At 42.4% G+C, this 27,519-nt stretch overlaps 2 protein-coding genes across 2 annotated transcripts in view; one reads left to right on the forward strand and one right to left on the reverse strand.

Annotated features, from left to right (window-relative positions):
* Window positions 1–462: 462 nt before the first annotated feature.
* Window positions 463–12,193, reverse strand: cfap157 (cilia and flagella associated protein 157). The gene is made up of 9 exons (XM_078285390.1): window positions 12,048–12,193; window positions 10,834–11,105; window positions 9,906–10,059; window positions 9,152–9,419; window positions 8,463–8,593; window positions 4,397–4,547; window positions 3,728–3,897; window positions 1,804–1,950; window positions 463–559 (listed from the first exon to the last, which is right to left on the reverse strand). The coding sequence occupies exons 1-9, from the start codon at window positions 12,191–12,193 to the stop codon at window positions 463–465; spliced, it is 1,536 nt and encodes a 511-aa protein (XP_078141516.1).
* Window positions 12,194–17,990: 5,797 nt separating this feature from the next.
* sh2d3cb (SH2 domain containing 3Cb) overlaps window positions 17,991–27,519 on the forward strand; it is a 38,428-nt gene continuing 28,899 nt past the window's right edge. The window contains exons 1-2 of the mRNA XM_078285391.1: window positions 17,991–18,098; window positions 21,037–21,772. Of these exons, the coding sequence (XP_078141517.1) occupies window positions 18,080–18,098; window positions 21,037–21,772 (755 nt within the window). The 5' untranslated portion in view covers window positions 17,991–18,079. The remainder of the gene's footprint in view (window positions 18,099–21,036; window positions 21,773–27,519) is intronic.

Consider the following 27,519-nt stretch of genomic DNA (forward strand, 5'->3'; position numbering starts at 1 on the left):
TGTAATCTACACCAAAAGAGTAGTGCTATTTTTTTATTCTAAGGTTGAACTGGTGAAGTGGATGTATTTTTGTTGACGGTGATGTAATTATTTTAGTTGACCAAAGTCATATGTCAGTAAATAAATGTCTAAATTTAATCAATATGCTGTGACTAAGAATGCTTCGTCAAAACACTAAGACTATGACTAAATTTAAACAGCGGATTAAGGTTAGGTTGAGGTGAACAGTAGTAGAGCACTGACACCCCACACACACACGCACACACACACACACACACACACACACACACACACTGTACCATCTACTGTATGAGGACTGCTGCTGCCATCTAGTGGCCAAAAACAGAGCAGCATTCAACATGCAGGGAGCTGTAATCAGAAACAGTGATGAAAAACTTTATTTAAAAGCCTGTTTCCCCCCAGTGGGATCTGTGATATATGAAGAGTCCGTGTTCGCCCGTCTCACTGCGGTTTGGGTCTGGTGGAGGGGTTCCTGGACGGGACAGACGGGACAGACGGGGCAGACGGGGCAGACGGGTCGGTGCAGCTGGACGGCTTACTGCGGGACGGAGAGAGAAACAGACAAAGACATGAATAGAGGCATGAATAAAAGAGAGAGAAGCTGCATCTACCGCTGTCCAAAAAAACAAAATCCACTGGACTGAAAATGAAGAGTTGAAGACGTTTCAGCACTCATCAGAGAGGCTTCTTCACTTCTACTTAGTGCTTTAAGATTTTTTTGGCTTTTTACCTTTATTGTGATTGTTTTTTACAGTAGAGATAGACAGGAAAGATTTGGGTAGAGAGGGGGGTGACATGCAACATGCGGTCCTGGGCCGGATTTGAACCCGGGACGTTGTGTTTACATGGTACACACCTTAGACCACCGAGCCACAAGGACCCCCCCATTTATTCCAGTTTTCCATTTGTCTTTTTTCCCCAGCAATTCGACAACTTGACAATGAATTACAATGAAAACAAATCGGTAGACCAGCGGTTCTCAACCCGGGGATCGGGACCCCACAGGGAGTCGTGAAATAATTTTTTCAGGGGGTTGCGAGATGATTTATGGAATAGGACAAAAAACATATTTCTATGTCTATTTTTTCTGTCTAATTTTAGCTTTTTTTCGTGTGAAATACTGAATAGGTTTCAGCCTCTCTGCCTCCTCTGATGATGAATCAAATGAAACGACCTGAAAAGAGAAAATCATTCTCTGGTTGAACTGTTCACCTCTCTGTATATGTAGAGGTATCGCTTCGTTTTAAGGAGTCACAAGCCAAAAAGGTTGAGAACCTCAGCGGTGGGATGATTCAACTTCAGTCTGATATTTAGCGGGGTGATAACAAAAAATAACAACCTTTTTTTTTTTTATGAGTAACGGTAATATTATCACTGAAACTAAAACAGTAATTTGACGCAACACTACCCAGCCTCAGGTCTCAATACAAAACCAAACCCCTACATTTTTATCCCTGAAATGTCCTTCATTTCTCATTACATAAACATTAATTATCCATTAAAAATAACATAGATTTTAAGGGTTTTTATCATGAGTTTTTAAGGGATTATTATTAAGGGAAAGTTCCTATCTCCATAAATTTGTCATTATATTGTAAAGTCAAAAATGATTGGGGTGTTTAATGTTTTTTTCGATGGGGTCGCCTCCATTAATAACTCCCTTAACTCATTTTAAGGGGATTTTGCATGAATTAAGGGGTGAATTCATGTAAAATAATGTAAATGTAAGGTTATTTTAAGGGATTAGTGGTTTGTAGTGTGACCCTCGACACCCCAGAGAACCTGTGGAGGAGCCGGCTGGACGGAGCGCCCCTCCTGGACAGGACGGTGCTGCGTTTGGGTGTCGGCCGCGGGACGAGGCCCAGGTCGCCCGGCCGGTAGAGGGGCAGCTGGGCCTGGGACGTCCGGACTGGAGTCAGGGTTCCTGCTCTGCTGAGACACAGCATGAAAATGAAATGAGATCATGTTTAAGGGTCTCACTGAACTTTTATTTATCACATCGTATCGTGGTTTTATTGAATCCTGAACTTCATATCTCGTATCGAATCGTATCGTGAGATAAGCAGATCGTCCATCACTAAGCATCATTTTCACCCTGGTTTGCATCATCTGAGACTATTTGTTTTTCTTTTTGGTGCAATTAGATCTAACAAAACTCCACTTTTCAACAATAACAAATGACTGGCAGATTTAAACCTTAAATTTAGCAGCAATAATGCTGTGATTGTCTTCTGTCACGTAATAATCTCTGTCAGAAGTCCAAATGTGTTTCACTAAAATGACTAAATAATGTTTTCTCTTTTGAAATATTAGCAGAGAAACGGAGCCCTCACTGATGGCAGACCAACACAATTACTCTCATTTTTCTGGTCTTGATCTTCACTCAGTCTCAACTACAATACCAATAATAATAACAATAATCTTAATTAATATAGAACTTTTCAAAATACAGTCACAAAATGTGTTACAAAGGATTTAAAAAAAAGTAAAATCAACAGCAAAAGCAATAAAAACAAGGTGAGAAATATAAAAGCAAGGCAGGAGCCATGAAGGGAGGGTCAAAAACAATAATAAAAGGTCATTACAGGAAAGCAAGTCTATAAACATTCTAAGAAATGATTTAGAAGATGATACAGGTTTATCAGCCGGTCGATCGCCTCCTGGTTTTAATCTAAAGTCTGGAGCCAGCCTTCTGCTGTTCAGACTGTGGAACAAGTCAAGCCAGGTGAAGTTTATCTGAAAAGGCTTTCATCACAGTTACAGTCTCAGATGGCTTCACATTATGAACCAGGTAATGCACATGACCCCAAACCTTATGGTAACTGGGAAACGTCCCACCTCAGAGCGTTCCAGTGGATGAGAAAGTAGCATTTGTTTGACTAAAGGGCGACCTTGCAGTTTTAACATACATTAACACACATTAACCTTCCAATTTTGCAATTATCAAGCTTTATTGATCAAACAGAAACTTGAAAGTCGGTTTAAAAGCTTAAAACACTTTGTTATTTTTTGTTCTTGCTATTCACCATGTTGATTTACATTTATGGACGTCACAGAACTACAAGTCAGGGAACTCAGAGAAGAGCTCCAGAGACGTTCAAATGGATTTTTCCTGTTCGGAAGTAGGAGAAGTTTCCCAGTTCCCAGTTGTCTTGAACGTAAAAAGGAAAAACTCAATTAGGAAACAAAAAATTAGGAAGGGCTACAGAGAGGAATCCCCCAACAGGACGGTCAGAACAGCCAATAGACTCCCTATTGGCTGTTCTGACCGTCCTGTTGGGGGATAGTTTTTAAACAAGACTAACCCCAAACCCAACAGCCAATAGGGAGTTATAGTTTTTAAACAAGACTAACTCTAACCCAACAGCCAATAGGAACCTGCCAATACTCACACTCTTCAACCTTCCCTGGTTCAACAAAAAAAAATCCCTTTGCAGCAGTTTGTTTCTTTACACTACATTCTTGAAAGGATTTTTTCGTTAAGAAGAGAGGTCAATTCTCTCTGCTTTGCATATTTGAATGATTATGATCATATTTTAACAAGAGGGAAGCTGAGATGGAGAAACGGATCAGCAGATCAGCAGATCAGCAGATGGGATCTGACTGAACTCTCCTGCAGGACGTCAGCTGCCAGCAGTGCTGATGCCCACACTGTCTATCAGACATGATTAATACGACAACAGACTTTATCCAGGTGAGTGTGTACCTGGCTGGCGTGGGGCCACAGGTCTGTAGCTCGTGCGGCCGGCTGTTCTTGGCGCCGGCGTCAGAGGGGGCGGGGCCTTTTCCCAGCTGGGTGGAGCCGTCCAGGACCTCCAGCAGCTCCTGCATCATCTGGTTCCACCGGACGGCGGCGTCCCCCTCTGCAGGTACGTCCTGCAGGACAGAACACAGGGGGGAGGGGGGGGAGGGGTTCAGTCTGACAGACATTTCTCAAAGGCAGAGCTGCTCTGGAGACGGAGATGATCTGATTGAGTTAAACCAAAATGGGCGGAGCCAAAGTACTGTACTGACATACTGCAGGCAATGAGGCTAAATGGCTAATACTGTTCATTTTCTAGCTCACATGCTAGAAACAAATGACGGGGGCTGGGGGGAATAATACTGAACTTTATTGAAGGATAAATTCCAAACATAAAAAATTTTATTGGATGAAATTTTTGTATCCACCCCGAGTGCAGGATAGAAATAGAAATAGAAATAGAAATGTGCTGTTTACCGGAAACCAGCTCTCTGTTCATTTTGATATTTCTAGATATCATCATTTTTTGTCTTTTCCAGCAACACTGGCAAAAAGGTAAAAGCTATTTTTCATTTCATGGGTCTTAAACACCTTCAGCCAGAGAGGAGGATCTAAGTGACATCATGTTTTTACCGTCAGAGCCTGTCTGAGGGCGGAGGCTGCCTCCTGCAGGACGCTCTCCAGCCGGCTCCTCTTCCTCCTCTCCTCCTCTAGCTCCGCCCCCCGCCGCTCCGCCGCCGCTCTGCTTTTACTGCGCTGCTCCAACGCCGACGCCTGGTCCTGTCTGGAAACACAGAGGTGGCAGTGATACGGTTACACCAGGGCTGCTGTCTGTCTGCCTGTCTGTCTGTCTGTCTGTCTGTCTGTCTGTCTGCCTGTCTGCCTGTCTGTCTGCCTGTCTGTCTGTCTGTCTGTCTGTCTGCCTGCCTGTCTCTCTGTCTGTCTGTCTGTCTGTCTGTCTGCCTGTCTGTCTGTCTGCCTGTCTGTCTGCCTGTCTGTCTGTCTGCCTGTCTGTCTGTCTGTCTGTCTGTCTGTCTGTCTGCCTGCCTGTCTGTCTGTCTGTCTGTCTGTCTGCCTGTCTGAATCTGCTTCACTGTTATAACATTAAACTCTACAGTAACATCTTGTGTGTTTCTCACTGAACTGAGTCTGGAATGTGCAAACGCCCAAATCTCATAGAAACACTGACAAAATAATAACTTGTTCTCTAGAAGAAGATGCTCACCTTTTATTACGCATCTCCTTAAAGTGCTACAACTATAATTATCATTGGTGGTGCAGTCTTGTTCATATGACCGTATACTTTTTGACCAACAGCTTTATTATATTCTATCTGTATTAACATAATCATGAATATTCAGCACTATAAAATTCAATGTAATCATCCAGATTTTGAGTTCTTTAGCTCCCAACCTGCAGATTGAATAAACTGTCAAACTGCCCCACACTGATGTGGTTCAGGCTGTCAGTCTTCCTCTACAGCAGTCTGTGGTCTGACATCAAAACCCTGATTATGTGATGTCTTCAGTTTTAAAGTTCCCATATTCTCCACTGTCCAGAGTTTTATTTTGTGTCTTGAGGTCCATTCAAAGCTGTGTGTGTGGCGTCATGAACCAAAAACACTCTCAATCCATTTCTCCACGTTCATTTTCCAGCATCTCTCTGAGCCTTACCAAGAACAGGCCGTTTCTGTCGCCGTGTCTTTAAGGCTCATTAATATTAACGACCTCTCTGTTCCGATTGGCTAACCGTTTCGAGAGTGAAACGTGAGACGCCGCGGCCCGGCGGCTACAGGTAGGGAAAACTCTCCGGTAATAAACAATGACGACCGCTCGACCGCTTTGAAAAAAACACTTTGTTAGTCTATTATTTCTTACAAAAATGCTAATGAGCGAACCTTTGTGACGCCACAAAGTTACGGAAGTCCAAACGGCTCGTTTAGAGGCTCGCTTTTCTAATATGGATTGTGTGGATTTCGTTTTGATGCTTTCACCATGTTTAGATAGACCATCCAACTCCTTTATCATCACAGAGGCCTGCCTGCCTGCAGACTTTCAAAAACCGCCGACCACGCAATAAAGTTTCTGACATGGAGCGTCAGCATCTGAAACTTTTTTCCTGCACAGTCAGCATTTAGTTGATCAAATCACCGAGTCGCAGATAGAGGCTTTCTGTCAATCAATCACTCTATCTGTATTGTAAATAACACTTAAAAGTCAATAAAAACATAAAAAGTGTCGGCACTGGTGTTCTATTGTTCTTTCTGTCAAAACATCGAGATTGCATTTAATATATTTTCTTGTCTGTGAAAAAGAGGGAACATATTGTAATTTCCTGGGAAAACAAACTATTTATTTTTCTGAAAGTGACTAATTGAGAACGGCAAAATCTGAAACGACAGTTCAACTTTTGTTTATATTCCACACAGCTTTTACTCATCCAGGAATGGTTGACTGAGTTTTCTTTATTTCTTTGTCTTGCTTCATATTCATACAGTTTATACACTTTCACATTTTTCCAGTCAGTGCAGGATTCAAACCAGTGACCTTCTGGTCTCAAGCCAGCCTACTGCATAAATGATGCACACATAATTAGAAATGAATAAATGATGTGTGCTCTGATGGATAAACCAGGCCCGCTGTTTGATGTCTGTTTCAAGCAGCCAAAACCTCAGGTGAGTTTTGAAGCTAATAAGGAAGTGGCAGCAGGCGGCAGTTCCTGTTTACTTTCAATTTAAGTGAATGTGAACTTTAATCTTGGATGAAATGTGACACAACAGTCTGGACAGTAGAGACAGGCTGGACAGTAGAGACAGGCTGGACAGTAGAGACAGTAGAGACAGTAGAGACAGCCTGGACAGGACAAACAGTAGAGGCAGTAGAGGCAGTAGAGACAATCTGGACAGTAGAGGCAGTAGAGACAGCCTGGACAGGAGAAACAGTAGAGGCAGTAGAGACAATCTGGACAGTAGAGACAGTAGAGACAGTAGAGACTGTAGAGACAGTAGAGACAGTAGAGGCAGTAGAGACAATCTCGACAGTAGAGACAGCCTGGACAGTAGAGACTGTAGAGACAGTCTGGACAGTAGAGACAGTAGAGACAGTAGAGGCGGTAGAGACAGTCTGGACAGTAGAGACAGTAGAGGCGGTAGAGACAGTCTGGACAGTAGAGACAGTAGAGACAGTCTGGACAGTAGAGGCAGTAGAGACAGTAGAGACAGTCTGGACAGTAGAGACAGTAGAGGCGGTAGAGACAGTCTGGACAGTAGAGACAGTAGAGACAGTCTGGACAGTAGAGGCGGTAGAGACAGTAGAGACAGTAGAGACAGTCTGGACAGTAGAGACAGTAGAGGCAGTAGAGACAGTCTGGACAGTAGAGGCGGTAGAGACAGTAGAGACAGTAGAGACAGTATGGACAGTAGAGGCGGTAGAGACAGTCTGGACAGTAGAGGCAGTAGAGACAGTCTGGACAGTAGAAACAGTAGAGACAGTAGAGACAGTAGAAACAGTAGAGACAGTAGAGGCAGTAGAGACAGTCTGGACAGTAGAGACAGTAGAGACAGTCTGGACAGTAGAGACAGTAGAGACAGTAGAGGCGGTAGAGACAGTAGAGGCAGTAGAGACAGTAAAGACAGTAGAGACAGTCTGGACAGTAGAGACAGTAGAGGCAGTAGAGACAGTAGAGATAGTAAAGACAGTAGAGACAGTAGAGACAGTAGAGGTGGTAGAGACAGTCTGGACAGTAGAGACAGTAGAGGCAGTAGAGACAGTCTGGACAGTAGAGGCGGTAGAGACAGTAGAGACAGTAGAGACAGTCTGGACAGTAGAGACAGTCTGGACAGTAGAGACAGTAGAGGCGGTAGAGACAGTCTGGACAGTAGAAACAGTAGAGACAGTAGAAACAGTAGAGACAGTAGAAACAGTAGAGACAGTAGAGACAGTAGAGGCAGTAGAGACAGTCTGGACAGTAGAGACAGTAGAGACAGTAGAGACAGTCTGGACAGTAGAAACAGTAGAGACAGTAGAAACAGTAGAGACAGTAGAGACAGTAGAGGCAGTAGAGACAGTCTGGACAGTAGAGACAGTAGAGACAGTAGAGACAGTAGAAACAGTAGAGACAGTAGAAACAGTAGAGACAGTAGAAACAGTAGAGACAGTAGAGACAGTCTGGACAGTAGAGACAGTAGAGACAGTAGAGACAGTAGAGGCGGTAGAGACAGTAGAGGCAGTAGAGACAGTAGAGACAGTAGAGACAGTAGAGGCAGTAGAGACAGTAAAGACAGTAGAGACAGTCTGGACAGTAGAGACAGTAGAGACAGTATGGACAGTAGAGACAGTAGAGACAGTAGAGACAGTCTGGACAGTAGAGACAGTAGAGACAGTATGGACAGTAGAGACAGTAGAGACAGTAGAGGCAGTAGAGACAGTATGGACAGTAGAGACAGTAGAGACAGTAGAGACAGTAGAGACAGTAGAGGCAGTAGAGACAGTAAAGACAGTAGAGACAGTCTGGACAGTAGAGACAGTAGAGACAGTAGAGACAGTCTGGACAGTAGAGACAGTAGAGACAGTAGAGACAGTATGGACAGTAGAGACAGTAGAGGCAGTAGAGGCAGTAGAGACAGTAGAGACAGTAGAGACAGTAGAGACAGTCTGGACAGTAGAGACAGTAGAGACAGTAGAGACAGAGTAGACCTGACCTGAGTGTGTCCAGCTCAGCCAGTAGGTGGGTGTGTTCAGTTTGAAGCAGCTGGTGTTCCTGCTGGGCGGAGCCACGCTGCTCTAGCTCCGCCTGCAGCTGCTGACACTTCTCTGTCAGCTGCTGAACCACCTGAGGAGGAAGAGAAGGTTTACCTCCAACACTGGAAGTGTGTGAGGAGTCTGTCTCTCTGTCTGTCTGTCTGTCTGTCTGTCTGTCTGTCTGTCTCTCTGTCTGTCTGTCTGTCTCTCTGTCTGTCTGTCTGTCTCTCCGTCTCTCTGTCTGTCTGTCTGTCTGTCTGTCTGTCTGTGTGTCTGTCTCTCTGTCTGTCTGTCTGTCTCTCCGTCTCTCTGTCTGTCTGTCTGTCTGTCTGTGTGTCTGTCTCTCCGACTGTCTCTCTGTCTCTCTGTCTGTCTGTCTGTCTGTTAGGAAGAAATCAGATCAGTTGATTCGATTTTGATCTGGAATTTCCACCATGAGACAATTGTAGTTTTTGGCCAGAGCCATTATGCTGCGTTCAGGTGCCGGTGGGAAGGTCGGAAATCTGGGACTTCTAAGTCGGCTGCTAAACAGCATGAGGATCACGTGCTATTTTGTCGGAAAATCAAACCCAGAATACAAACAATAATGTCCAGGGTCTTAATTTCAGACTCTGGACAGTCTCCCTAACACCCCCCCCCCCCCCCTTACCTTGTGTTGGCTGCGGCTCTTGCGGGTCACCTGGCTGAGCAGCGGCTCCAGGACGTCCAGCTGCAGGCGGAGCCGCCTCTCTCGGCTCCGCAGCGCCTCGTTCTCCCGCAGCAGGGCGTCGCCGTGCTCCGACAGCCGGCCGAGCTGCGCCCGCACCGCCGCGTTCTCCTGCACCGCCCGCGCCGTCGTCTCCGGCATCCTCTGCTCCGACAGCCGCCGCAGCTCCGCCGCCACGGACGCCACCTGGCTGTGCATCTCCTTCTTCAGCCTGGGGGGGGGGGGGGAGGAGGAGGGAAAGAGAAGTTAAAGGAAAATTACTAGTGATGGGACCAGCTGCTTACCTCACGATACGATACGCGATATGAGGTTCATGGTTTAATACAACCAGGATATGATGTAATACATAAAAGTTCATTGACAACAAAGTCTGACTGTGCAGAATTGTGTTTATTTCTGAAACACAAATCTTTCTAGCAATGCCATTGGCTGCTAGAATGTAAACAACAAAATGTGAAAAATAGTAAAAAATAAAGAAAAATGCGTGTGTCCAAACGGGTAGTGTATGTTTTAAATTTCCATTTATTTTCAAGTTTCACCTGCAAAGTCTACATAAACTTGAACAAACTGAATCAGCTGTAACGTTCACACCTGTTGACATTTTCTCTCTCTGGATAATGAAGAGACGAATCAGAAAGAAAAGACACAACAAGAAAAGAAGTGATGCTGACTGTAAAGCAGGTTATTCTGACCCCACCTGTCGTTTTCCAGCAGCGCTTTCTTCTCCAGGCTGTAGACGGCGGCGCTGTGTTCTTCCTTCTGATTGGCCAGCTGCTTCTCCAGAGACTCCAGGTCTGACATCAACCGCTCCTTCTGCTCCCGAAACTCCTCCAGGTCAGCCAGCTTCCCCGCTGGAGAGGAGGAGAGGAGAGGAGAGGAGAGGAGAGGAGAGAGGAGAGGAGAGGAGAGGAGGAGAGGAGAGAGGAGAGGAGAGGAGAGGAGAGGAGAGGGGAGGAAGAGAGGAGAGGAGAGGAGAGGAGAGGAGAGGAGAGGAGAGGGGAGAGGAGAGGAGGAGAGGAGAGGAGAGGAGGAGAGGAGAGGAGAGAGGAGAGGAGAGGAGTGGAGGGAGGAGGGGAGGGGAGGAGAGGAGAGGAGAGAGGAGAGGAGTGGAGGGAGGAGGGGAGGGGAGGAGAGGAGAGGAAGAGAGGAGAGGAGAGGAGTGGAGGGAGGAGGGGAGGGGAGGAGAGGAGAGAGGAGAGGAGAGGAGAGAGGAGAGGAGTGGAGGGAGGAGGGGAGGGGAGGAGAGGAGAGGAGAGGAGAGGAGAGAGGAGAGGAGGAGAGGACAGGGGAGGAGAGGAGAGGAGAGGAGAGGAGAGAGGAGAGGAGGAAAGGAGTTGAGAGGAGAGGTGAGGAGAGCAGTTTCAACTTCAATAAATTCAATCATTCCATACAAATTCAGAAAACAGAATTTAAATTCAGTCGTCCGCTGGAACAAATCTCATCACTTTCAATCTAAGTCATTTACACAAACACAAGATCTCAAGTCAAGACTTTAGAAACCTTTTCAAGTCATCAAAGTACAAGTCAGAGTCAAGTCCCAAGTCACCAGAACCCAAGTCAAGTCGAGTCTCAAGTCTTCTCTCTCTCTCTCTCTCTCTCTCTCTCTCTCTCTCTCCCTCTCTCACCCAGCAGCATGTTGTCGGCGGCCAGCTGCTCGTTCCGGTCCTGCAGCTCGTCCCGGAGCCGGTCCAGCTGCAGCCGCAGGGCGTCGCTCTGCAGGCCGGCGTCCCGCTGCAGGCCGGCCAGCCGCTCCTCCAGCCGCGCCCGCTCCTCCTCCCCCCGCAGCACGGAGCGCTTCAGGAACTGCACCGAGTCTGTCTTCTCCTGCTGCAGCAGACCGAGCCGGCCGCCCAGCTCCTTCCTCTGCTCCTCCTGCTCCTCACACCTGAGCCGACACCTGCAGGACGAGCAGAGGGAGGGACTCGAAACACACAGTAAACTGATAGCTGTGCTACTCTAAAAACTGCCGGTTCCAACTGGGTTCCTCCAGGAATCAAAGGTTGATCAAAGAACCTTTTGTCCTCTATTTTGGTTCCTTATATACACCTTTTTAGACTTGCTTTTATTGATTTTATGGGTTGAATTATTTGCCTTTTTATTGAATTGTTTCTTTTATACACATTTTATTGTTGTTTATTATTGTCTTCTATTGCTTCTCTGTTTTCTTAATATCTGCATTCTGTCAGGAACGTTTTATTCTTATTTTATTTTTGTGAAGCACTGTAGCATGTTTAAATAAGTGCTATATAAATAAATAAATGAAATGAATGAAATAACTTAAGTCACAGCACTTCCATGACCTGAAACATGTATTAAATAAACATTATTATTATTAATTATTTTTCTAAAGGGGTGAACAGTCTGGTTTCCACAAATACAACTGTAAGGTGTGTTTTTACAGTTGTAAAACACATTCTGCTATGTTCCTGTAAACTGATCCATTTGTAAAATGATCTGATATTTCCTGACTTCCCCAGAGAATCTATCAAATTCCTTCTCCTGTCTGGAATACCTCCCAGTTCCATAATATTCCAGGTATTTAATGACCAGTGGGAATGTTGATTTACATTGGTGGATATGGAATTTAAATAAAAACTACAATCAAACTGCTAAACTCTAGGCCTAATTGACTGTGTGTAGGCGCTCTAGCTGATAGGCTACGCAAATGACGTAAAAGTTGCTCTGCAGTGATTAGTTGTGTAGTTCGTTTGAAAAGCACAAGACCCAGAAAGCATTTACCCACATGAATGTAGCGTTAAACATATAATCACATCATTTTCCATGTGTTCACAAACTTTAACGGGTTTATTTTCCTGACCACAGCCGGCCAGTCGGTCACCTGTCCAGCTGCTCCTCCAGGTATCGCACCTGCGTCTGGTAAAACTCCTTCCCTCTGACGTCAGAAGACTCCGAGCTTTCTGCTTTCTTTGATTTTCTGTCTTCATCTTTTTTGTCTTCGCTCTTCTTCTCTTTCTTCTTCGGCATGTTGGCAGAGAAAGTTCCCTGCGCTGAGAAACCAAAACACGCGTTGTTGCCAAGCAACGACGTGACGTCTCCGTCAACTAATGCTGCCTTCAGGGTCTCCTCGTGAATCCCTGCGTCAAACTTCAGGAGTCCTACTGTAAATAACAACAAAATGGACTGTAACAGAAGTGTTGTTGGTGAATTTCTAGTTCGGGGATCAAGAGACACGCAGAGCTACTTTGTGCTGCAGAATGAAAAGGAGGAAATATGCATCAGGAATATAAATGATGTTATAACTAATGTAAGTATGCACAAATATGGGTGACAATTAATGTTAAACAAAAAGTGGAGACAGAAACATACAAAATGTATATTATTTACATAGAAATCCAAACAATGATATATATATATAGGCCTAAATAATAATAAAATAATTCACTTTTACCATCAATTGTTGGCAAGACTTCCATATTTTCCTTAAGACATGTCCTCTAAACAGCACGTCTTGGGTATCATTGCCACTTTCAAATTATTATATCCCATCATATCGTTATAATGTTATAGTCCAAGCTATAGCTAGGATGTCTCATGTGGATTAAGTCATATTTACAATGTTTTCAACAGTGCCTGAAGGCATCATCAAACAAGGCCCGAGCATCTTTGTAATTTACAAGTAGATTTTTGTAGATTACAAATTGAAAATAACAAATAAGAAATGAAGAGGTTTGTTTCAAAATTAGATATTTTGTTTGAATAAAGGGACGCCTGCTAACTGATTGATCACACAAAAACTAATCAATTTTTTATACTTTTTAAAGGACAGCAGGTAACTTCAGCTGACAAAATGATTATGGTTTTACAGAATGGGTCCAAAAAACTTAAGAGATACTGAATGTTTTTTTCCCTAAAATGGGTAACGTTTTTGAAATGAACTCTTCAAGCATTACATCTGTCATTGGTAGACAATTCTATGTGATAATAGCCTACATGAAAAAAATATAGATTTTTAGTCTGTCATTCAGTTGCTGTTAGAGGATGTCTCTTTTATTTGACTCATTTTACTATGTATAATATAGTCATCACCTGCATTAGAGGCGATGAGATGATCCCTGTGGGGAAAACCAGTCGTTTCAGCAGGGAAAATAAAACATAAGCACACGCAGAGAATATAAAACAAGCAACAAAAGGCTTCACAGATTGCAGTCAGGCTTGTAACTTACATTCACTGCAGGACAGGAGTTCCCAAATTGTCCCTACATATAAGAATTATCATTAATATAACTTTTAATTTTAATAATTAAACATATCCACCTCAGCTCACTGTAAACTGGGCTCTCATTGGCTGTCGGACTGAATATGTGATCCTCAGGTCGTAAATATCCAACATGTTTGATCTGATCAGGTTCAGATCAGTCTGTGAGTCGATCGGTTCAGACTGAATCAGTAAACTTCTCTCTACCAGATAATGTTGGCACCGTCGCTCTCTGCCAAGCCTTCCATCAGGTTCCTCTCCTGGTTGTCAAGATGGACGAATATGTTGTAAACACAGAACTTGAATGGATAGAACAGTCATTCCCATTCAAATCAATGCTCCCGGACGGTCGGAGCGGCGGCCATCTTGCTGTGACCCGTTGGACTAGCTTCTGTATAAAGCGACTCGCAGCAAGTCACTGAGCTGAGAGGTTTTACAGCAAGAACCAAAGCAGCTTCTCTGTCTCCTTGCTGCCATGGATTGCTAACATGCTAATGTTGACTAGAAGAGCTAGAGAGAGAAGTACAGTCTGTGATGAAGCTACGTTAGCCTCGTCGCTAATGTTAGCTTCCAGTTGAGTTCTGACAGTTTGCTAACAGACTCATCTGCTCAGTTCTCACAGTGAGACAGACTTTACAGCCTTAATGTCCAGACTTGTGTTGTCACCATAGCAACAAACACTTAAAGTCCCCATGAAATGAAGTGCCATTACTTGTACCTCCTGGAAAACAGAGTATCTTTCATGGTGATGCTGCACTAGTAGGCGTAAATATACATTTCTAACCAACAAAACCAGTCGATTTTCAGAACAGTCCCGCCCCTTCGCCCCTCCCATCAAATAAAATTGCCTTTCTCTCCCTGACTCACATTCCATTGGTTTAGACTTTTGAATGATCCCTCACTGTGTTATGTCCCGCCCCAACATCCTTTTTCAACAGGAAATGCATCAAATCAAGGAAGTAAAGATGCCATTTCATGGGGTCTTTAAAATTCCATAATCGCCATATGCTGTACTAGCCAAATTACCATTACAAACAGTGGAAGGACCATTCTATCCATTAAAGTTCTGTGGTTATATATCTGCTAGTGTGTCACCAGCCTTGCTCCTGAAAAAAAAAACGTACGCTGTTCCTAGTACTCGCCTACAGAGGGCGACATCAGTCACAGACGACTTAAAGCCCCTTTAAGCTCCAGGCTAACAGTGATTCTGACTCCAGAGACATGGCTGCCTTGGTACAGTCTCAGTCTCAGTCTCAGTCTCAGTCTCAGTCTCAGTCTCCATTCATCTGAGCCAAATCTGAGTCTTTCAGGCTGCAGATGCCACCAGCAGAGCCGGCCTTGTCTGGACGACATAATAACTGTTAGTGTGAGACAGTTAGGCTGTTAGTGACAGAGACACAGTCATAACTCTGGTGGCCCAGCTGGCCTGACCCCCCCCCCCCCCCCTGTTCCCAGCAGGCCAGTGTGAACAGTTATGAAATGACTATAAAGGAGCATGAGGCAGACTCAATAAGGAGCTGTTGATGATTTTCCCACATGCAATGAAAACGGGGGGAGGGTCGGTGTCTAATGTTATATCTCCCTCCAATCAATAATCAATAATAATCAACAATTTTCCACTCTCAGTACCAGCTCTTGCTCTCGGCAGACGTTAGAGTCCCTCATTGTAAACTAAACTGCTTTAAAAATGTATTTGTAACTCAGTTAAGTTTCTGAATACTGCACAGCTTCTGTTATTATAATTTCTAACTTTGAAAGCCCGTAACTGCTGAACCACTGGCCTGATTTTGATGACAGTTGGAGGGATGATGCATCTTGTTGCTGATTGGCCCAAAGGACTGCCTGCATCATTAGTGAGGGACGACATGTTTACTTGTTTGTCTAGCCAAGAATGTAGCTATGTACGCTAGCTTTGTAGCTGTGAATTGTCCATACATATTCACCTGTGTGTGATTTAACTGTGTTTTTGCTTGTGTTGAACGCTGCATGTTGTTGTTGTCATGATGCAGTTTTTCTCGCCACCTCCCTCTTGAGATCGACATTTATAATCTCAGTGGAACCACCTGATTACATAAAGGTCAAATGAACGAACGCAGGTTTTTGGTTAAATCTGATCGGTTGGTTCTCTGTGATTCTTTTTTTTTTTTTTACAGGAAGTGTTGGCAGGAAATGTTGCAAGTCGTTGACAGCTCACTCCCTCCACACACACACACACACACACACACACACACACACACACACACACACACACACAGCCTGGAAAGTGATCAACGGCCTCCCTCTGTGGCTGAATGTTTTCTTTTTGTATGTTTTTCTCTTTTAAACAACAGTCCACTCACCTTTAGTAAATTCATTCTTTATTTTGACAGAGGGAAAGCAGGACGGGAAACACATCAGGGGAGACAGGAGAGAGAGAGAGAGAGAGAGAGAGAGAGAGAGAGAGAGAGAGCAGTGGGGGAGGCAGGGGCGTTAACCTCCGCTCAAAAAAGAAATGTCTTTTTATATTTTATAGTCAACTTCACACATCTATAGAGTGATTAATATACATGAGCCAAAATTAAATACCTTACAATACATTTGACACCTACTTTTACAAATTTACACGAAAAGTTGTAAATGGTAAAGTAAAATTGCAGTAAATGCAGTAAATTTTTTATCAGAAATGTACCTACTGTCCTTTAAAAATAACATAATCAAAATTAAAAACTGACATGCTTAAAATAGTAACATTTGAATCAGCAAATTTCTGATTCAAATTTTACTATTTTTTAGCATGTCAGTTTTTTTAATTTAGCCTAAAAAAAAATATTTTTAAAGGACAGAAGGTAACTTGAATTGGGAAAATTATATCATTGTCCATCATTAAAAAGATGATGGACGTCCACATGAGAAAACCTATAAATATACAGAGTAATATAAGACAACTATCTCACACAACACCAGGGTTAATTAGGCTATGTTCTGGGTCCATTGCACCAAACCTCCTGTTGGCCTATTCTATTCTATTCTATTCTATTCTATTCTATTCTATTCTATTCTACACACTGGATCCTCTATATTTTAGAAATACTGAAAGACAAACGTCTGGTCATCGTTTTTGTTCTCAAAATGCTCTGACCCTTTACACTGTATGGGACGTCCTGCTGTCTCTGTACCCTGTGAGTCAGTGTGTAGGGGAGAACGGGGTAGGTTGAGCCACGCCTTGTATCTGGGCCAGTGGTTCCTTAAGTGGGGTCTGGGGACCGGCAGGGGTCCTTCAGGGAATTCCAGGGGGTCCCCAGAAAAACGAGTAATAGTTTAATTTCACTATTATTTCACAGCCTAGGAGCTAGCGCAGTGACAGTTTGCATAAGGATGACTATCACCTCACCTACAGTATATATTTTTTTATTCTGTACCAAGTCATACCTAACAACAAAATCAAGATAGGGTTCTATAGGGGAAATCTTTTTGTATCTTATTAAATGGAGTTTGTGGTCTAATGTGGAAGTTTGGGAACCTCTGATCTAGGCAACCATGCACACAATGAGTCATGTGATCACAGATTTAGGAAGTATAATTCATTGTGGTGAGAAAAGTGCTGAGAGAATCACATAAAAAACAAGACTAGGTCAAAACCTAGTATATGGCTGGACCGTGTATGGGTGTGCCACATGCCACGGCCGACCAGTGGTGTAACTAACTCCGCTGTAGACTGTTAATACAGAATAATAGTCCATACGTCCATACTGATCTCCGTTCCAGCGTGTCCCGTCTCCTCTCTCTGCCGCTGTCCTCTCCACCGCGCCCACGGGCCACATTGATCCTCCCGATCCAAGCGGCAGTCGCTCTGGTACCCATCGGTGCCGAAAACGGCGTTCGCCGGACACCTGGTGACGCATCGGCGTCGGGACCCCCGCCAAAATCTCGGCCGGATCACCAGGAACACATCGGCGCCTAGCTATCGGCACTGGCCGGTTCAACTTGCCCCATTCTTATGATCAACTTACCCCTACTTTGGGGCAAGTTGTGGCAAAAGACCAACCTTTTTTTTTATTGGGCCGTACTTCTAAAACTGTATTAGCTACAGAAGATGTTTTAATTTCCATGAATACCCAACAACCCTAAGTATATATTACAAGTTTTGTTGGGAATAAATTTACGTTTACTTTGTAGTAGTAGTGCAAAATGTAAAAAGTGTCTAATTTTACCCCGTTTTCCCCTACTGTGAAACTGTAATAAGTTCTCATTATGTCGCATTATGTCTCATTAGGTCTATGTGTGATTGAAATTGAATTGAATTGAAACATACAGAATAGCGTTATTTTTTGACATCTTTGTTGTCATGGGGAAAGGGAGAAAGTTTGATCATAACCAAAAATTCCTTTTTCTGACTTCACACTGGAAATATAGCCAGATCATTTTGAGATTATCCTATGACACACATTTCCAGTGTGAAGTCAGAATATAACTTGTCACCACACTGCAGACGGCCGACGTAGAATGAAACTACTCTGAAATTCAGCCCACACTTCCGCTGTGTTCAGAGACAGGAAGCAGATTCACTCTCTCTGTTGGTAAGTGCAGGAGGCAGTTAGACTTTTAGATGTTTAGATTAGGTGTGTGAATATCAGGGAACATTAGAATATTCTTCCTCTGAACCCCGTCTCTGAACCATGAACAAACGAAAACTGAGTAAGTTGCATTTTAATTTATGATGCTGCTGTGCAATATTGCAGATTGGAAACGTTTCATTCCCAAATAAGATTAAAAAAGTGACACCGATCCTTACAAAAAGCATTGATAGCACAAAATGAACTGGTACTTTGTAAAGGATAGTCGGTAAATTGAGTCATTGGGAGACAAAACAACAGACTGGAACCTCTATATTTTAAATATATGGAGTGTTGAAGCTCACATAATGATTTTTTTCCAAAATGAATATAGTGTTTTGGAAATGAGTTCTGTTAGAGACAGAAACAGCTTAGTATGATGAGTCAGGGAAAGGGGTTGATGCGAGTTTCTTTGTGTAATTCTATAAAAGAATGTGATCTATTGATGCTTGTTTTATTGTGTATGTGTGTGTGAGTGTGTGTGTGTGTTAGCTCTTTGTTCACTGTTCCACTTACAAATAGGTTTTTGGTCTATTGTAAATGAAGCATAGATGGGTCTTTGTTTAGTTTCAATGGAAGCAGCCCAGTTGAGTGCAGAGTGCAACACAATGTTGAAATAAGAAAAAACAGCAAATGTCTGCTGAGGGGGTGACAGATAACTATTTTTCTCTTCTTCTGCTATTTAACTTGACAGTTACTTCACCATTTAAAGGGGAAATTCACCCATAATACATCTCAGAGTCACTGAAGACGATGCGTTCAGTTCAGTCAAACCTGGAAGTAGGGTTGAAACCTTTTCATTAATGCTTGAGATGATGTTAAAAACTCCAGATCCGTTTGGATTCATATATCTTTATTTAAAGTTACCCATAATACCCCTTGTATAGTTTCAGTGGCAGCAATCCAGCTGAATGCAGAATGAAATGAAGTGTTGAACTAAGAGAAAACAGCAAATGTCTAGTGAAGAGTCAACAGTTAAGGATTTGTCTGTTCTGCTGCTGTTCATGGTTCAGTAGCTCAACACCAAGCCTCCAGGTTAGGGGTTCGATTCCCACTGGTACCAGCTATCCTGATGATGCTCTCTCAGCACTATAAGGGTCTTTGGATAAAAGCGTCCACCAAAGAAAGTCTTTAAAGGCTACGGGAACATTTGTCTCCAAACCAACTAGGTCTAACTGTGTAAACTGTAGCTGACAAGTAGTTTTAACCAGCTACACATTACACCACATAAAGTTATGCTAGTGTTAGCGAGCAGACACAGCTAACACAAACGATGTGACTGTCAAAGAAACGTAGCTGAGAATATGAAGCATAATGTTAGCAAACTAAAGATAAAAGCTGTTAATATTGATAATTTAAAAAAAGCAACTTTGTCGTAGGTTTGTCGTGGCCGATAACCAGTTTAAACCCGGAATTAAACATTAGCAACTATACTTTACGCTAGATAAAACTTTGCTAGCATTAGCGAGCCGACACAGCTAACATAAACAAAACACTACTAAGAATATGAAGCATTATGTTAGCATATTAATGCAAAAGATAAAGACTGTTAATGCTGAGGATTAATAAGAATTCAACCTAGTTGGGGAGGAGGTATTATAATGCTAACAACATGAAGTAATAGTAGCAGTAGTTGGATAGGTGAACCGCCAGTGTGAGTGTCATTTTTTTGTAGTTTTCCACCCTGAGTGACGCATCAAGTATGGCCGCCATTTTATTGTAATAGGTTTCTTTTATTTTATATCCATGTGATAACTATTTGTGTAGTTTTCCCCCCACTGCATTGGATAATGGGTATCACTAATAAACAAACACAACCAGGGAGCTAGTTAGCAAGCTTTCTTGTTTTCTCCTGTTGTTCATTCTTTTAGTAATGAACACCACATATTATTGCCAAATTAATTAGCACCTGATGCTTTAAATGTTAGGATGTGTCTGATCAGGGTGCATAAGAAGTCAGACTTGTTTTTGGTGAACTACCGCTTTAAGCAATGAGATAAAAATCTTGTATATTCAAAGAGATAGCACTGCAGTAAGAAAAACAATGACTGAGCAATTTTGAAACCTTCAGAGTGGTTTTGTGTTGAGTTTTCCTGGGCCTGTAGGAGCATCAACCTGCTCTGCCTATAGAGAACTACAAAAACCTTCAGTGAAAGTCATCAAGTTGTGAGCCTTTGCCATGCCATTACATAACAACCCAAAATAGTATCTTTTCACTTTGGTCTAACTCTCAAATCTTTCTATCGCATCTCCCTTCGTTCTCTCTCTCTAAATCATTAGTCTATATTTAGCTGAGGAAATAAATATCTGTCGGGTTCTCAGCCTGTAATTGTTCCCCGGGGGCAGAAACATAATCAAACATGGCAGAGAGCTCAGGTCACAGTTCAGAACAGAAACCGCTGAGAGTTTCACCAGACTGGGGTACAATAACATTCCTCAGATGACTTGAACGCAAAGAAAACATTCTCCTTTTTCACAAGACAAAGTGAAAATTACATGTTCGCAGTCTCTTGTCCACTGGTGATTTAATGGTCCAATATTATCCTTGAATGTTGAATCTTTGTTGTAAAATATACGACTACAACTCATTTAAAAACGGCTTGATTGGAAGGATTTAAACAGTTGTTTTAGGGCAGCGTGTCAATGGAGACCACACCCAGTTGTGATGCACTATTTGTAATTTGACTTTGTCCTCTTTGCAGCCTTGATACCATATGAAGAGCTGTAGGGCCTGTTCCTAAATGTTATTGGTCCACTTTGGAAAGATAGTTATTAAGTTCATCATTCAATATTTTCAAAATACAGAGGATTCAGTCTGTAAAATAGGGGTACCAGAATTTGTTTTAATATGATGCTATCCATTATCTTTTAAGACTACGTGTTTCTTTTTCATATCTCATTTTGAAATTAAAGTCTTAATATGTTCATTTCCACATGAAAAATCTAATTCCTATAACGTGACTCTCTTTATTAGTGATGTAAAATGTCATAATGCGGTAACGCTGCCTTCAACTTCCCAGGTTTCAAGTGGTTCGGAAGCCTCACCAATCTCTCCGCCCGCCGCCCGCCAGACGAGACCAACCACAAGACCGCCTCAAAGCATGATGGGACCCGAGGTGCCGACCCGGCGGGCGACCAGTCGGTGGATGACATGGAGTCGTGCCTCCGCAGCCCCGGCTACGCCCGCTCCAGCGACATGTACACCCACGTGGGCACGGTGCCGCGCAGCGACAGGCGGAAGAGCTGCAAGGACTCGAAGAAGAAGAAGAAGAAGAAAGAGGGGGGCGGCGGCCAGGCTGAGGCGGGCGGGGGGCAGAGCCAGCAGCGGGCGGGGGAGCAGGTCCGGGACTCGCCTCTGCTCAGCGCCCTGTCCGGCCTCAGCCTCACCGCTCTGGACAGGCCGCTCCCCGCCGTCCCCATGCCCACCCGCCCTCCGCCCCCTTCACACTCTCCGGCGTCAGACAGAGGCTCCTTAGAGCCGAGGACGCCGTCGGGGGAATCCTTGAGCTGTGAGGATGCTGTAGAAAAGCCCTCCAACATGGCGGCGGCTGTGGCGCCCGGGCCGCCCTCCCTAGCTAACAGACCGAACGCCGTTTCGGCCGGCCCGGCGCAGGACCTGTACGTGCCGATGGACCCGATAGCCGAGGCGACCCGCGGCCACGTGGAGCAGCGAACTGGGAAGCGGCGAGGTGTAATCAGGACGCAGGAAACCGCCAATCCCCCAGAGGGGTCACAGGAAGTGGAGACGCTTGACAGGTGAGAAACTAGTTGTCTGTCTGTCTGTCTGTCGTGAAAACAGTCTGACCGGCTGTCAGGAGTCTAATGAACAAACACTCAGCAGCACGCAGGGCTGGAGCTCAGTATCAGTTCTGCACTCAAACACACCTTGACCTTTAAAAACAGTGATGTAGTGATAAATAAAAAGTTTTCTGAGATATAACCTCCAGTTGGTGATCATCATCAGACAAACAAACACCAAATATTGATTAGATAACATTTTCAGAAAGCATTAATTTATGCTTCTTTTCCTCTTTAAAAGCCCCTATGTGTATGTAACTTAGACCAGTTTGATACTAAGAAACTATAAATTTACCTCATAAAGACTTACAGTATATCAGCCTGAAAAGAAGAGAGAAGAAGTGAGATTACTCTCGACTATCCCTCTGTACTCTTATTTTGAAGTAAAGAAGTTAACTAGTAGACTCCTTCCCAATGAGGTGATAAACTGCTGAAGATGGATGAGCTACATTGTCAGGTTTTATTAAAATTTCGAAAAAAAAGAGAAAGAAGAAAAGATGTTAATGATATTTTTGTAATTTTTTAGTAGTGTAACATTGATACTATTAATATAACGACAATAACAGCAACAACAACAACAATAATAAGAATAAGAATAAGAATAATAATAGCCTAATAATAATAAGAATAATAAGAATAGATTTTAACAATATTTTCTTACTATTTTATTGTAATAGGCCTAATATGTACACATTAATATACATTTTTATATAAATATCTATATATTATGTAAATGTTTTATTTATTATGTAATATTTGATTAGTGTTACAATGTAATAATAGTCCTACTACTAAAGAAAATTACGATAATAATAATAATAAATTCGCTTTTATGATTAAACTAAATATATTATTATTAGTAATATAATTATAATAGTGGGACAGCCGCCTCTGGTCCCTCCCTGCTGCTTCAGTCAGCTGCTTCACTACAGAGCAGCGGACAGGCAGGCGGACAGTTGGACATCATGTGGGAAGTTGCGGACTGTTCCCGCCGGTCAGCGCTTTCTGGGATGGAGACGGTGAGAAAGAGGTGAGAAAATAATAACTTTCGGCGTTATTTTTTTAATGTTTTATAGACTTAAATCGCGTTGTGAGGCTGCAGGTCTGTGGGAGTTTAGCAGGGAAGCGCTGAATACTGAAGAAATCACTAATGAAGGGAAAGTCAGAGTATATTAGTGTTAAAACTGCACTATTAATTGTCTGCACGTTTAAAATGTCCAGCAACTCCTTAAATATTAATCTTTAATCGATTTTAGCTGCATGTAATCTCATGTTTGATGCATTTTGTGTCAAAACAGCCACACGTGTTTGGTGTTTTTCTGCCTATAAAACATGAAAAGCTCCCAGTAAAACATTTACAACAACTAGTCTCCTTTTAAGTCCGCAGGCTGCGGGCTGGTTGTCCAGTCTGTCCTGCTCCCAGTTCAATGTCCTGCTGTCTGTTTGTTGTGTGGAGGAGAGCAGCCTTCTTACATAAGACAAGGAATGTGGTCATGTCTCTGCTTTCAGCCAAAAGCATGATAAGCCTGGCAGTGATGGAGCTGGCTGAGCCGGTTTACACTTCATACAATGTCAAGTAGAAGTACTGTTACTTTGCTGATGTTTTACTTTAGTAGAAGTAAAAGTACTGGTGTAAAAATCTGCTGAAGTAAAAGGAAAAAGTGTCTGATTTAAAATGTCCTCAGAGTAAAAGTTCCTGAGTTCCTCTTTAGAACAGAGAACGTTGTTAGCTGTGATCTTTTCCATGTGATTCTAAAAGGAGAGAGGTCAGAGTTCAAACTAGGTTATTTTAACTGGAAACATTAGAAATGACAAAATAAAGTGCAGAAACAAAGTAAAGTCAGATTCCTCTTCTCACTGTGAATGGATCCACAGTTTGTCAGTTTACGTCGATCCAGTTTCTGTTGCTGATGGAGAGACACAATCTGTTCTGTGATGGATGGGATTTAAAATGTTGTAAAGTGCAGTGAAAATGTACTTATGTAAAAATTAAATTACTGACTTTATAAAATACTCAAAAAGTACACAAAAAAGCTACTCAATTACAGTAATGTGAGTAAATGTAATGAGTTACTTCCACACCTTGAACTGTTACTATTGCAGTCAGGTCGGCCTATAAGGAAGTTCAGATCATTTGTCGTCAGTACAGTGGCTGGCATGTGCCAAAATTCACCAGCTGACTTTGCGGTTTCACTAGCCAAGTAGAAAAAGAGTCTAAATGCTGTCAGTGTCGACTAACCCATCAAGAAAAACAAAACTGTCTCTGAGAGTGAAAATCAACATGATGCCATGCACAGTTCAGTTAACACTTCTGACAGGTCTGAGCAGCCGCCACAGAGACATTTCAAAACAAAAAAACCTCTCCAATCAACACTGTCAATGAGGTACACAGCAAAATTGTTGATTTTTCCAAGTAATTGTTGATTTTTCCAAGTAATTGTTACTGAAAAATCAACAATTTTGCTGTGTACCTCGTCTTACAAACAAGTATAAAAAGGTAGAAAGGAAAAACAAATTCAGCTAGTAAAAACTTTATCGGTACAGAAAAATTTCAAGTTTTGGCAGAAATCCTTCATCGTCAGTGAAGATCCATTGTCTCTTTGTCATGCAATCCTGATTAAGACTTTCTGCCGAAGCCGAAGTTGGTTTTTCTGTACCAATAAAGACACTTTTTTAGATCATCCATCAGCCTCCAGGAGAAGCTGAATTTATTCTTCCTACCAGCCACTTTCACTGTTTCACCAGCCAGCAAGATGTTCAGAATAGAACGGGACGCTAACTGATGGTTGTTTAGCTGCCAAAGTGTCTGGAGCAGCAGCCTCACCACCACAAAACAACAACCGCTACCCCGTCTCACGATGAAGCTGCACAAACTCAGAGAAGAAAAACATCATTTAAGATCCATTGTCTCTCTGTCGTGTAACCCTGATGAAGGCTTTCTGCTGAAATGCGTTGGTTTTTCCCTACGAATAAATATGATTTTTAGGGATCCGTCGGCCTACAAGAGAAGCTGAATTTATTCTTCCTTTCTACAGTAGACAAACTCTGCCACTATCTGCCACTTTCACTGTTTCACCAGCCAACTAGAGTTTCAGAGTAGAATGGGACTTTAAGTCGTTGGTTACCTGTAGATAAGACTGACCAACTGTCACTCCCTCATCTTACAACCAAGGTGCACAAACGGTAGAAAAGGGTAGAAAGGAAGAACAAATGAATCTACTCTTGGAGACCAATGGAAGCCTTAAAAAGTCTTTACTGGTACAGAAAACCCCGGTGAAGTCTTTCTGCCGAAGCCTGTTGGTTTTTCTGTACCAATAAAGACCATTTTTTTACTAGATCATCCAACAGCCTCCAAGAGAAGCTGAATTAGTTTTTTTCTCTCTACAGCAGACAAAACCTACCAGACACTCTCACTAGTTTACAGTTTCAGAGTCAAATCAGACTCTAAATGAAGGTCGGTGACCTTCTGAAGGGCTGGTAGCCCAAGTGGACGTCACAAAATTTCCTGCAGCTAAACGCTGATAAGACAGAGATATTGATCATAGGTCAAGATAGTGCAAACAACCAAATTTCGAACAGTCTTGGTTCACTATCTCATTCAATAACTCAGCTTTGCAGAAATCTTGGTGTCATTTTTGATGAAAACCTCAGCCTAGATAAACGTTAATGTTAATTCAATGGTTCAATCCTGCTTTTATCATCTCAGAAACATTTCAAGGATTAGATTTCTTTCTGCCAAAAATCTGGAAACTGTCATTCGCGCTTTCATAACCAGTCGATCGGACTACTGTAATTCCCTCCTAATTCTCTCTGGCATCAGCAAAAAATCCCTCAGCTCATCCAAAACTCTGCTGCCAGGATTTTAACTCGGTCTAGAAAACATGATCACATTTCACCGATCCTGGCTTCCCTACACTGGCTACCTGTTGCTTTTAGAATTGATTTTAAGATTTTATTGATTACTTACAAAGCCCAGAGAGGCCTTGCCCCAAGCTATCTATCAGATCTCTTATTGCCCTACGTCCCTTCCCGCTCCCTGAGATATTCGGATATCGTCTTTTAAATCACTGTTAAAAACCCACTTGTTTAAAATTGCTTTTCGGTGATTTCATTATATTTTATGGCATTTTAGTTCATTTTACTCTTTTAGTTTGTTTTATTCTCTTTGCATTTTAAATGTGTCTGTTTTTATTGTAAAGCACTTTGTAACTGTGTTTTGAAAAGTGCTATATAAATAAAGTTATTATTATTATTATTATTATTATTAGCCAAAACTGACCAGCATCTGGTTAGTGGCTGATGACTGCTGGTGATTTCTCAACCTGATTGGGGTCAAGATCAGTCAGTGAGTTCTGCTTTCAGTGTCTTACAGTGTTTAACCGCTGTCATACTTCTGTTTTCCTCTCAACACTGTGCGCTCCTTATGGGCACTGTCATATTTGTTTTGGGTTACTGTGGGATGCTTTGAACCACAACCAGTGTCTGAGTGTGTGTGTGTGTGTGTGTGTATACAGTACAGGCTTGCAAGTGTTTGTGTGTGTAAGCAAAAGTGTCGTATGTGTGTCATCTGTGTACCTGAAGATATTTTCTGTGTATGTGAGCATTATGCATGTGAGTGTGTGTGTGTGTATGTGTGGGTTTGATCTCCCATGGTGCCTTGTGATTGCTGCTGGCTAACGATGCAGGAAGTGCTGTAAAAGTTGATGGTCAAGCCACCAGGCAGAGAGAGTTTCCTCTGATCTCACTGGACTCCGGTCAGACTCGAGTCCCAGTTTTAATTGCTTGAGACTTGACTTGCTGCATGAAGAGAAGACTTGAGACTTGACTTGACTTGGGTTCTGGTGACTTGGGACTTGACTCTGACTTGTACTTTGATGACTTGAAAAGGTTTCTAAAGTCTTGACTTGAGATCTTGTGTTTGTGTAAATGACTTAGATTGAAAGTGATGAGATTTGTTCCAGCGGACGACTGAATTTAAATTCTGTTTTCTGAATTTGTATGGAATGATTGAATTTATTGAAGTTGAAACTGATTATAGAAATCAAACTCATGATGCTCTTACCAAGTTTTTATCCTATTAAAACCATATTGCATTGAAAAGTCCTAGATATTTAGTTTTCTTGAAGATATTAAAATGATACTGGACTCTTGGTTTGTTCTGACTTGACTTGCTGTTCTACATTTAGACTTGAGACTTAACATTAATGACATGGACTTGACTTAGAAATCTACATTTAGATGTCATGTTCTTTCTGTAGTTATGAGAGCGTTGAAAACTTATTTGAAAATGTTCTTAAAACGTAACATAACAAAACATTCCTATGACGTTCTGACGTTATGTCTTAACTCCCTTAACTGTATGAATGTTCTTTGAATGCTTTCCTAGAACCTTCTTTGCAACTGGCTTCAATAACGTTCCTTTAATGTTATTCCTAACCTTACCTAACATTCCCAAGTATGTATATAAAATGTCAATAACTTAAAATAGTCATGTTTTTGTATCTCCCGCAGTATATTAATCAGACCTGACTATGCTAGACTCCTACTAAATCAAATAACACCAGTATGATACGGGTTCCATCCTAGAACAAATATGAACAGTCATCCAAATAAATCACATACAGATATGAGCAGCCGTCCTGAACTGATCATGAAGGCCTGTAGTGTGAACACAGCTTTATAATTGTCCGGGAAAATCTCATGCA

This window comes from Centroberyx gerrardi, chromosome 8 (genome assembly GCF_048128805.1).
Source record: "Centroberyx gerrardi isolate f3 chromosome 8, fCenGer3.hap1.cur.20231027, whole genome shotgun sequence".
Taxonomy (NCBI): domain Eukaryota; kingdom Metazoa; phylum Chordata; class Actinopteri; order Beryciformes; family Berycidae; genus Centroberyx; species Centroberyx gerrardi.